This window comes from Pezoporus wallicus, unplaced genomic scaffold (genome assembly GCF_028554395.1).
Source record: "Pezoporus wallicus isolate ANWC-B61680 ecotype Strahan unplaced genomic scaffold, APGP_CSIRO_Pwel_v1 scaffold_7402, whole genome shotgun sequence".
NCBI lineage: Eukaryota > Metazoa > Chordata > Aves > Psittaciformes > Psittacidae > Pezoporus > Pezoporus wallicus.
In genome coordinates this window covers 1570001-1582918 of record NW_026641037.1, presented here as the reverse complement: position 1 = coordinate 1582918, position 12918 = coordinate 1570001, and the positions used below count along the sequence as shown (strand labels likewise).

The following is a 12918-nucleotide window of genomic DNA, read 5'->3' as shown; positions in this document are numbered from 1 at the left end:
CAGTGACTTAGATTTAATGTTCTTTAGTCCTGAGAGTTGAGTGCAGCTGAGGAGAATACCAGTTTTTTAAATATTTATCCTAACAGTATGCTAATAGAAATACATGTGTAATTAGTTTCCAACTTAATGCTGATAAAGTGTGTTTATATTCTGCAGTCATCCAAACACAGATGGTAAGGTGTTAGGTATGATAATTATTGTGCACTCTTTATATGTTCCTCATTAACCTGTAACACTCTTTACTAGTCCGGAGAGTTTTTACTATAGTTATGCTTACCAACATTAAAACTTGCTCTGCTTTGTTTAATATTCAGTGCAGCCTTCTGTGCATTTACACTGCTGGGCTTTTTGCTACTTTTGTAATCTATTTTGTACTTTGAGGCTAATTAGCAACACTTCCTACTACCTCTAATGTCCATTATGGAAATGTTTTCATACACTTTCACCTACAGGATGTGTTTTAATTGAATACCTACTAAATAATATTACAGAAAAGGTAAAACAGGCCAAAGTTGTCTAATTTATTTAAGACTGGTTAACAGAGACAGTGACATTCCAAAGACCGAAGCTTAATTGCTTATGTTTGCTAGGAATGCAAACGTTTGTTAACAAGGTTTTACTCTTTGTGAAGGGAGCCCTGTGCACAGCACAGGACAGAAATCCTCCCAGCCAACCAAAATCCAGGGGAAGTGTGTGTGGGGGGTAACCCAACAAAAAACCTCCAAGGACTTACGTGTTCTAAGGTGCTTTGAATTGCCAGCTTTATCTGAGGAATGCCTTGAATTGAAAACCAGGATCAAGAAACCTGCTTTGATAATTTATGGGATTTCCATATCTGACCTGAAGTCTTGGCTCATATTTACCTGAGAAATACTTATGCAGAAAAAGGGTTTGGTCATTTTTGTTTTTCATTGTTTTCTTTTTTTTTTCTTGTTTTGTTCCTTTTTTTTTTTTCTGTAGGGTCTATTTGAAAATATTAATTCTGTCAACACTGTCTATTCCTCTGTCTTTCCCTCCTGCTCCCCTCTTCCTCGCCTCCCCCCCAGTTTAGTTTCAGTGTTTATTTAAATTGCATGAAATCTTGAATTTTACTCTGTGAGTCAGGGTTATCTATCCTCCCCCCCCCCCCCCCCCGAATATTTAATAAGGTCTCTTGGGTACTGATTTTTCTTCTCTCTAGGATAACATATTATGGAAATTGTTTCACCTTGTGTCCTATTTAAAGTCCCTGGTTTTAGCATGATTCAATTTACCTTGCATTATATTCTGCTGAGTTCTTCAGCAGCTCCCAGTTATTCTTTATGTGTTTGTGTGCGAGGGTAACTTCTGCTTTTCTTCCTGCTTTTGATAAGTGACCTTCATATGTTCTTCTTGAATCTTTGTTACATTTAAATTTGTTGGTAATTGGCCAAACTTCCTACTGTTTTTTCCCGAGTGAATAAATTATTTGGATGACCGGAGCGAGGGAGCCACAGAGCACTTCACCACCAGCTTTAGAGTGTTTACATTTCAGGATCACTTCCAGATCATTTGAATCTGATATTAAGTAAGAGCAAAACAACATTCCCTACATTTTCAAGAATATCATGGATGCTTTTCCTAGCAGAGTATATGATTTCCTAACCATTTGCTCTTTTAGTTCAGTTTGCTCTGCACAAAAAATTAGAAAGAGAAGCATAAAATTACTAGTTTAGTTATATCTCATCTTGCTGAGCTCTTATGTGCAAAAGAAAATTCTCAGCTAATATTTTATTTGGTTTCTGAATGCTTAGTGCCATCAGAATAACAGCTGGATTGCTGGTGTTTCTGCTGGTGTTTCTTCTCACCCGTAGCCTCTCTGATGTTGGCATCACACTGCTAAATTATTTTCACTGATTTATTTTGTAGTAATTTTATTGATTAATTTGATCTCCAGTAATTGAACAAAACAGGATTTTAGATAGAAGGAGCCACAGCTCTTAAAGCCGTTACAACTGTGAAGGGATTGTGAGGTTCATGTAGTACTGAGGGTCTTTCTGTAACATGCATAAGTAGTAGATTGCAAAGATTTTTATTTTAGTTATTGGCAGTATGGTTTGCATACATTATTTGGCTACTTTCAAAAAACAACGAAGTGTTATTCTTTCATCTTTGTATAGGAGAGACAGGAGGGAATAGCTTTCTTTTATGGGTTTCTCTTCTTTCTTTTTGTATGTTCCCTTTGACGTCAGTTCCACTTATGGTTACAAAAACAGAGCCTTACTTTTCTTTATAGCCGAGAGTAGCTTAAGTAGTAGTTTTGAAGAGCAACGTGTTTCTTGGAGTTCTGTTTCTTCACATTACGTAGTCTTTGCCAGCAGTTCTGCCAGACCACTGGTGTGATATTAGACCAGCTTGTCATCAGAAGTCAATAGGAATTTACCTGTTCAATCAGGACTATCAGAACTGTCCCCTTGAAGGTAGTATTGAAGGAGAGGACAGGCATGGGGCTTAGATTTTTATGTAATCTTTGTTGTGTCTTTCAAAGCCTACTGAAATAAGTATCTATGGTCTGAAGTCAGATTTGGAAACATTAGGCTATAATTTTACAGAAAACACAACAATATAAAAACCCTATAAAATTTAGTGGAATGTGATGGGGGTACCCATTTCTAAAAACTGTGTCCAGGACACTTTGACTCTGAAGATGAAATTCAAGCTAGTTCAGGGAAAAACTTCAAATATGTAGTACCTTCTGAACAGTCACTGTGCAAATATAATAATTGTGTGATTTTATTCTAGTTGCTGCTGACAGAAAATACTTTTTTCTATGCTAGGCTTTTGTTTTTTTCTGGAATTGAGCAAAGGCATGATCTGGCAATGACTATTTTACTCTGGCTGTTCTGTGAGCTTAAAATTAGTTGGTGAAGCTATTACAGAATATAACATGTTTTAAATGTTTGCGTAAGTTCAGCACAAAATGGTGATAAGGTCACAAGCGCATCGTACAGGCTAATCATTCAGTTGTGATTAAGTTGTGTGTATGAGCCCACACAATGTCTTATTCCAAAATGTGCATGTGAGATAAAAGTTAGAAAAACCGTTAAAAGCTTCAAGACCCCCACTCTAGCAGGTTTTGCATTATACGTTTATACTCCTTTGTGTTGCTTGTATTGGTGAGTGTTTAATATATTGTTACCTGCTGAAGTTCATAAAGAAGCTCTGAAGAGATTCAGCTCTTTATTTTAAGGTCATTTATCCAGAATACAAGTGGGGATTGATAACATGCAAAAGAAAATAGTGTGCTACTCCAAGAAAGACCTGTGGGGAAGGCCATTACATGACAGTAAGCAGAGAAGCATGTTAATGTGAGGATAAAGAACAAGAAAACATGAAGTTGTTCCAAGAACATCTTTAACTGTGAGGCTCTTAATCCATGAGGAATACTGGGACAAAAAAGGGATTAATTTAAAATGATACTTGGCACGTTATTGAAAGGATTAGGTGATGTGATTGTTGATTGATCCAAGAAAATTATTAGGGTGAGAAAATCTATAAAAATTATCTGTAACCACTTGGCATAATGCTGCCTGATAAACAACGTTAACATGTTGGCATTCATGAAGAGTGGAGTTAAAAGGCCTTTATTTGAAAGTGTAGTGCAGCCTGACCCGAGATGCTATGTATGACCTTTTTCTTTGCAGCTTATAGTTAATTTTGTGGAACTGGAGGGGATTCTGCCAAAGGCCTTGATAATGATGAGATGATTTATTTATTCATTTGGCTTCTGAGGAGATAAATCAGGTATTGGGACTATTTAGCGTGGCGTTCAGGTCACCAAGACAGTCTGGGGCTGGAGCACTTGCCCTGGGAGGGAACCTGGGGGACTGGAGGAGATGGCTCTGAGGGCACTTGACAGCAGATGTACAGCCTGATGAGGAGGGAGGTCACTAAGACTTTTGACTAGATAAAAGGGAAGATGCTCCTGGTGAAGACATTTAATCATAGAATCATAGAATCGTTAGGGTTGGAAAGGACCTTAAGATCATCTAGTTCCAACCCCCCTGCTGTGGGCAGGGACACATAACGCTAAATCATATCACCCAAGGCCTCGTCCAACCTGGCCTTGAACACTGCCAGGGATGGAGCATTCACAGCCTCCCTGGCAACCTATTCCAGTGCCTCACCACCCTAACAGAAAAGAATTTCCTTCTTATATCTGACCTAAACTTCCCCTGTTTAGTCCCCTGATCATCCTTGTGGCCCTTCTCTGGACTTGTTCCAACAGTTCCATGTCCTTTTTATGTTGAGGACACCAGAACTGCACACAATACTCCAGGTGAGGTCTCACAGGAGCAGAGTAGAGGAGCAGGATCACCTCCTTCGACCTGCTGGTCACTCTCCTTTTAATGCAGCCCAGGATATGGTTGGCTTTCTGGGCTGCAAGCGCACACTGCTGGCTCATGTTCATTTTCTCATCGACCAGCACTCCCAAGTCCTTCTCCGCAGGGCTGCTCAAATCAGCAAGACAAGTTGCCCAAGGAGGCTGGATAAAACCCTGAGCAGCCTGGTCTGGCCTTAGACCTGACCTCCTGTGAGCAGGCTGTAGGGCTACAGACCTACAGAGAGTCTTCGACCTGAATTATCCCATTTTATCCAGAGTTACAGATAATCCATAGAATTATTCTATGGCCTATGGATTCTAACAGAAAAGCTATAGCAAAGAATAGTATTAACTACAAATATAAGGAAAGTATTGAGTTGATAACAACTTGAGAGGAAATTAAGAACAAGACTGGTTAGTTTTCATTTGGAATACGTTCTTGAAATTGCAGAATACTCCAGCAAGTGCTAGTGAGTATTCTTAGTTTAGTTTACTGGCAAACGAACTAGCACTAATAAGTTAACACTATCTCAACTGGTTATCCGTGCTGTGGTTTTCAGTAATTGAAAAGCTAGGTCCACTTGCTTAATGGAATACCTGGCTTGGAATACCTGACCTTGTTACAGGTCCCTCATGACCATGATTCAAATGTAGCTGCATTTTTTTCCCCTGGCATTACCAAAAGCTAACATGGATTAGCATGAGAATTACTATCTTTAATGTACAATTTTAAAATATATATATGTGCATCAGCTAGTATTTTACAGCACAAAGACTTGACTGTAGTGGGGAAACGCATTTCCAGAGCTTCTCTGGTGGAAAGTATTAAGACTCGGGAATAAAACCAAACTTGCCTAACAAATCAAAAGAATAAATGTGGTGCACTGGGCACAGGAGGAAAGGAAAATAAGTATCTTGTTGGGAACTGTGTGGTGTAAAAATCGAATAAAACATTAATACTTGATAATGATATAGAATTAATGTAACTTTCTTACGGTGTTCCTTTATAGAAGTATTATAACACTGGATGTGCATAAAACTGCCCTTGACTTTTGTTTGTGGTGTTTTACAGTATGAATGATTAAGGTATTTGGTAGACGTCTAAGGTTATGTGTTAAAACGAGCTGTAGCAACAGATCTGATTTTGCATAGCACAGAATTTGAAATATAGCATTAACAGGAGTATTATTTGTATAATTATTTTTTAACTGGGAAGATAAAATTATGCCCTGGCTTCACTAGTTGTCGCCATTGATTGATGCACGGCCGCCTCCAGCTGGAAGGAGAATTTCATTGGAAGTGACAGGTGCCACAGGGTTTATTTAGGACAACCTCAACCTTGTCCTGGTTAGTTTGATAATGTTTGCCTTATGTATGTTCAACCGCTGTATTTCCTGCGTTAGAGCCTTGCGTTACACCAATATTGCTATCTGTGCTGCCTCAACTACAAATTGGATGAACAGCCAGTGACACTTTTTCAATATTATTGCATTAAACCAAGTGGATTTTGATTGATAACCTAATATTCAACTAATGCAAAACATCAATCATGGCAAGTATATTAATTATTTAATATTGCAGTCTAATTCAGAAATCGATGTGCTGCATGAGGGAAAGGGAAACTTACTGTTCCCAGAAGACCTAAGACAGGGAATGATTAAAAAAAAACCCCAACCCTGCTGTACTCTTGTGTGTTAGTTCGATACAAATCTTTATTCATTTGCCAATAATCTCTTCGCATTTTCCACTTCAGGACCTTTTTTATCAGTTTTGAGACCTATAATTGAATTAAGTCTGCTTTCAGCACAGGGAAAAAGGAGCTGCACAAATATTGATGAAGTCATGACACGGATGGCGCGGGAGACAGAACACTAACAGGGCAGGTTTTATACCAGTAGTTGGGAGCATCTGTATCTTGGATCCTGCTTCCAAAGTAATTTAATTATTTAAGGTCATTTAGCACCTCAAAAATAGATGTGCGAGATTATTTCTATTTAAATATTGTCTGAACACAATAATAAGTTCTGGTTTGAGAATATAGAATAGTTGTGTAAGGAAAGTGCATCTTTTTCTCCATCTTTTTCTCTTGCTTCATTCATGATACATTCAAGTAGAACAAAGGTACATAGCAGACTTTTTTGAAAGCTTTATAAAATCATAAACTGTGTGAAAAGTCCAAAATACTGTACAGCAAGGTGGTAAAATGCATACTTTAATGTAGCTTTATTCAGTATCTAGTAAAATTTCATACATATAATCATTTTCTGGTGTAACTTCCCATTATACCTTTCCCAGCCTGTAGCAAGTGCTAAAGAGAATGGAAGCCTCATTCTCACACACTTAGAGGAATGAGGAATTTGGTTGGGTCTCTTGCTCCTGTAGTTTGATATTTTTGAATAATTTGTTGAAAAAAAAATAAAATAAATACATATTACACTGAAACCCTTGTGGGGTGGTTTCTCCTTGTTTGCCATTGTTGTAGCACATCTTCCTCAAGAGGTACAGTTACATTTCTTGGAAGCAGGTGGAACCTGAAGTCGACGAAAGCAGACACTAGCCTCCTTATTTAGTAGCTTGGGATTTAAAGATTTTAAAATTTGTTTTGCTTCAAATTTCTTTCAGGCTAATTTTTTGTATGTATCAGGATTTGTTAAGGAATAATTTTCACTCTGAATTCTCCTTGCTTTTCAGTGTTTTTACTCTGATAAATTGGTCCATTTTTTTCGCAGCTGTCTTTATGCAACATTACTTCTCATTTTCGTATCTGTGCATTTGTATGTTTTTCAGCTGTCAGGAGTCAAGTGCAAAGTTTCGCTATGATTGCCATGACCTTGTTAGTTGTTATACAATTTATTCAGTCTGTCACCTTTGTAAATAGTCACAGAGTTTTATTACTGAAGTAGTGGCAAAACAGAACCATGACTCACTGAATGTGGATTTGATAAATTGCATTCTGTATGGTCTTGTTTTATTATTTTCAGTGTGAATAGTGGAATAATTATGTTAAAAGTGTTGTTTTTAAATGCCTGTCCTTTTGCATGGCTGGAGTTTATAGCAATTTCCAGGCAGGTAAAATTTGAGGTTTTAAACCTGTAGCTGTGCATTAGGTTAATTAATATAGTTAATACTTTTTAGGTGTTGCAGTGATTAAGATATTAAAAGATTTTACATACTCAAGAAATTACATCACTTTGACATTTCTGAGTTAAACATAAATTGTTGTAGACAAGGGTTTAGCAACTATTTAGAACTTTTGTTCTTCTCTTACAGGGACTCTGGAAACATCAAAGCTGGATTAGAACATCTGGTAAGTTTTAATTTTCTCTTGAACATTTGCATCATCTTTGATATCTGCATTCCAAATGAACACTTTTGAATGAGCTTTGAATACCTTGAATTGAGAAAGTCAACCATTTCCCAGAGGGTCAGCTTACTGTTATTATGTGAAGGCACTTACATTTTCATTTATCTTACCATTTCAAGGGAATTTTAATTTTTTTAAATTACTTTTTTTGATGTAGAGATGAAATAAAATGGACTACAATCCTTGGATTGATGATTGTCTTAATTATAAACAAAAATTGTTTGGTGTTGGATTTTTGGCATATCCTGATCTGAAAACAACAAACTTGTGATTAAAAAAAAAAAAAAAGACACACACACCACCAAATATTGCATGCATAAATATGGTACATGTTAGTAATTTGCAGTCTTTGAAAGAAGTGCATAGCTTTGTTTTGTTCTCTTGTCTTTGCTTTATGAATAATGTATTGACTTAAATTCCATTCGGTGCTGCAATAGAAAACAATAATTGAGGTGCAAAATATTTTTGGTTTAAGTAAGCATATTAAAACCGCAAGTTATGGCAAAGCATACTTAACATTAAAAACTAATCAGTTGATCAAAACTGGAAAAAATACAATATTGTCACAAGTCTGAAACTCATTGAGCCTAGGATGCTAGTATCAGCAATCATCAGAGCATTAAGTAGTTCATCTTAACAGATTTTTAAATCCCATTAAATCAAAATATTTGATATTAATGGCATGTATATCTCAGTACATCATGGGAAGTGTTTAAATTAATGTTTAATTTTTTTATGTAGAAATATTATATACTGTTCTATACGCGTGTTAAAGTAATATCATAGTGTATTGCAAGAACATTTGAAAAAAAGATTGCTGTTCTGTTGTTGCTTTTGATTTTGGGAGTCACTTGGGAAATATGATTTGTAGGAGCTTGTGTACCAATATCTTCTTGGAGTAACAGCAGGATGAAAAGGATGTATATTCCGGCATAGTTGTCAATAGTTTCCCATTTATAATGGTGGCATATTAAAAGTTCCATTGCAACTAGTACTTTGAATCTGTAAATAGAATAAATAGCTGAGTGTTATGAATAGTTCTTGGAGCAGTTTGAAAATTAATCTTGTTTGCTAGTTCCATTGGTATCCTGCATGCTAGTTGAATCTCTTAAATTTTTAAAATGTTTCATTCCTCTCTAGTGTCAGGTAGTTGTAATCTGATGGGTTCAGAGAATTTTTCTAATGCATTATAAAGATGCTGTAGTCTTGACAGATGACCATGATGGGTACTTTTTCTAAATTGGGAGTGCTGCGATAGTGAGAGCTGTGGGTCTGATTTATAATGTCACCTTACCCCGGCAGGTGAGGGAGAAGAGGCTCGGTGGGTTTTGCGTAGTGGGAATAGGTGGACCAGGAGTGGGGTGCACTGATTTTAAGGACTTCTCTGGGATTTGTGGAAAATGAGCTGGAAAGGTTCTCTGCAGAGTAATGCTGCCTTAACTTCTTCGCAGGGTAACTCGCTATATATTGGAATAAAAATTTAACTTCATTAAATGTGTTAGCTGCTTTGTATTTCTCTGAAAGATGTGTCAAAACCCTCCAGGTCTGAGAATTCTGTGATTTTAGGGAATGGGTACTCTGTGAATGGGTACTCAAGGAAATTAACTGTTTCCCAAGACACCCAGAGATGGGAGTATTCATGCTGGAAACTGTTGTATAGCTCAGCATTTTCAGATAGGTTTTTATAATTGACTTGGTAATCTGTTATCTAATCCCTTTGGTAAAAAGGGGTGTTTTACAGTTTGGGATATAATCTTTATGGGGTCTGTATGTTCCCATTTATCTGTGTGCATATCCCATTCAATTGATTGAAGCATATTTCACTGCTTACCCATGTTTCAGTAGATCCTGCCATCCTGGTATCTAGCATCTAGCAACACACCAGAGTGAAATAAAGTAGTATATCAACTGTTGTTAAAAATAAAAAAGGTCCTTTCCAACCCTAACCATTCTACGATTCCATGATTTGGAAATGCTTCCAGTATAAAAACATGCTCTTATAAACAGAAATACTGGTTTTGTAGATTGGAGAACTATCCAGCAGGTCCATGTGCCTGTTTCTCGATCAGTGAGAGCTGGCCCTCCTGGAGGATGTGTGCCAGTTGCTGCTGCTGGGTGGAAGGTCTATCTGGTCTGACTGCCTTTCCATGTGTGTGCCACAGCTGTACTCCTTGCTGACCACCAGGACTTAGGTCAGCTCAGAAGCATTTATTCAAAGAATTTGGGTGGTTATTTGCTGAATTACTCAGCAATTCCTTTCTGAATAACAAATTTTAACAAACTGGTGAAACCTTGTCATAGAGGATTATATATCGGCAGCCCTGAATAGGTCCTGTTTTCTATTAATAGCTCTTCCTAATAAGAAACATGGAGCCTTCCTTGTGGTTTATTCATTAGAGACGCCTCATTTGTGTCTTTTATATAACATTTCAAAGCAATAACCTGCTTGTCCTTGTGGTCAAGCAGCAGAGTCTCTCCGTTTTAAATGGTGAAGGGCAACCTGTCATTAATAGCTTGTTTAGCCCATCAGCGGTTTGTAAGAATATAGTTATTGTCTGCCAAGAATGCAGGCACTCCCCATGTTAATCAATAACCCCCAACAGGTATGGATCACGCTCTTGTGAAGCTGACTGTCGCAGTGCTTGTGCATAGCTCTGCCAAGGACGCTGCTGGAGATCACTGTTTACACTTCTAATTGCATAATGTCTCATAGGTAGCATATATTGAGGTCACTGATTCATAACTAATATTGCTTAACTCTGTCTGGCAGCTCCTTGGGGTTTTTAAAGAGATCTTTGTTAGAATAATTTAAATAACCAACCAGCCAACAAACAAAAAATCAAACAAAAAAAACCAATAACCAAAACAACACCCCCCAAAAAAAGAAAACACAAGCAAACAAAAAAAAAAAAAAGGGCCCTCTTTTGTCCAGAAAGTGTTAATATTCATTTACTAGGCATCACTATCTTTTTCCTTGCAGCTTGAGTTTAGTGGTTGACATCTCACTGATTTCTACTAGCTTAGTTTCAGACTTCTGGTGGTTACAGCTCAGTGGTCCTAGGATCACTACTGGACAATGTCTAATAGAATTGTTGGCTTTCTAATGAGCTATAAAACCAAGCAGCCAATTATTTGTGTTCACAAACAATTAATTAACACTCTTAATATGAGTAATTATGTTTATCTTGGTATCCTGGCAAAATTCCATGCTGGTCAATTATATTCTGCAAGCTTGAATTCCCTCTTAGTGAAGAAGCATCAGGCTGAATAGATGGTTGGTTTTTTTTTTCCTATTGAAATTCTATTTCATTGAAAATGAGATTTTTTTCCCCACAACCTTTTATATATATATGTATATATGTGTGTCTGTGTGTATATTACTAAATATTCCTTTCTCACATGCCCTTTCATAAAACGCTAATCATCAAAACCTGAAAAAAATTCCCTTGGAAAAGCACCATGATGTTCCTGGAGTTGTAATTTTCAAGGCGCATCTCCCATTCTTAGTTTCTAACCAAACTCCCCTCCTGGGTGATGTCACTGGTGAGGAAGTGATCCTCTAGAGAGGCCAGCTTTAGTCCAGGAGATAAGAGGCAGCATTAGAGGAGAGCTAGACCATGGATAGGGTACAGTAATGGCAATTTAGTGTGGGATTCACTTTCTGTGAAATCTCCCCAGCCTAGCACAAGAATGGCCATATGGGCAGTGTGCACAAGTGGTTGCCTGAACTGTATAACTTACTTCCTTTTTTTTTTTTTCCCAGTTGAGCAATGGGATTAGTATATCCCTATGATGGGGCAAGAATATTTAGCCTGGAGCCACCTACTTAAGGAAGCAGTTGTTTAGAAAGTTTTCTAAAGAAGGGGCATTATCATGAAATAAAAATGTGCAAGTAAAATCTTTTTCTGTCATCAAGAAGGTAAGGGAAATAGTGCTGAAAGGTGCTAGTGATATAACGCTTGTAGGTCTTAGTCTGTAGCTTGTGATGTCATGAGAAATGCCGATCTATTTCTTTTCTCATTCCAGTCATTCATGTGTCTCTCATTTACTGCATGGGTACAGAGTTAAGGCATTTTACGTATGAGGTGGTTTGCTTATAGTAGCTCTTAGAATGGTGACAGGTTTGCTGTTTGTTCAGGCAAACATTAAAATTGAAACTTCAACTTGAATCTTCTTGATAATTTGCTTCCGAAGAGGTGGCAGAATAGATACATAGGTAACTCCTTTTGGAGTGTTAGGTGTACAAGCACAGCCGCTGATCCTGTCTTCCTTTTGCATTGAGCCCAAAAAGTCATTGACTAGCATGAGTTTACAACTGAAAGCACTGCGTTCTTCAAAGGTGAAAATGCATAGCTGCAGGTGGACACAAAGGACCCGAAGGCAAAAGTGGTGTGTTCCTGCAATAATAACATTAGATGGGAAGGAAAGAAAATCTTACATGCATTTCAAAATACTTAAATATTTTATATGTCAATTTTATCAATAAATGGAATATAGATAATAGTTTTCATCATGTGACTTTTACCACACTAAGAAATCCAGTCATCGGTGTTCATAAAATGGTTTATGTGCATGACACAACCGTGGAAAGTGCTACTCCTGATTAAAAATGCACCATATAGAATAGAGAATTGGGCATGTTTAGTAAGCTTTACATATGGATGCTCACAATTTAAAAGTATTCAAAACATATGATTGATCAAACATTTTAAAGGGATCTTTTATGTTTCCCTTTTTCAAAGTAGATGAGAAGAAATGGCCTGAAGTTGCACCAGGAGAGGTTTAGATTGGATAGTAGGAAAAATTTCTTCACTGAAAGGGTTGTCAAGCTCTGGAACAGGTTGCCCAGGGAAATGGCAGAGTCATCATCCCTGGAGGGGATTTAAAAGATGTGTAGATATGGCCCCTAGGGTCATGGTTAGTGGTGGACTCGGCAGTGCTGGACTCAATGATTGTAAAGGTCTTTCCAACCTAAACAATTCTATGATAAATAATACTGTAATTTGGCTGGTAGTATTTTAGTAACGTGAACCAAAAGAAAACCTTCTGATTTTCATCACTTAATTAATAAGTGATAATTTCACTTTAAGTTTGACACATGTTACTGTTAAAGTATTATTTTCCATGTAAATCCCCCAAGTGAATTTTCCTAGCAGGTCATAGTTGTGCTGAACACTGTTGTGAGATCTCCATTTACAGACATTTTCCCTAT

The 12918-nt window shown here is 37.2% G+C and overlaps 1 protein-coding gene across 5 annotated transcripts in view; it reads left to right on the top strand.

Annotated features, from left to right (window-relative positions):
- The window catches only part of RSRC1 (arginine and serine rich coiled-coil 1), a 167715-nt gene that overhangs the window by 65941 nt on the left and 88856 nt on the right, over positions 1-12918 (top strand). For all 5 annotated transcript variants that reach the window (XM_057421824.1, XM_057421820.1, XM_057421821.1 and 2 more), the window contains one exon: positions 7613-7649. In XM_057421824.1, the coding sequence (XP_057277807.1) occupies positions 7613-7649 (37 nt within the window). The remainder of the gene's footprint in view (positions 1-7612; positions 7650-12918) is intronic.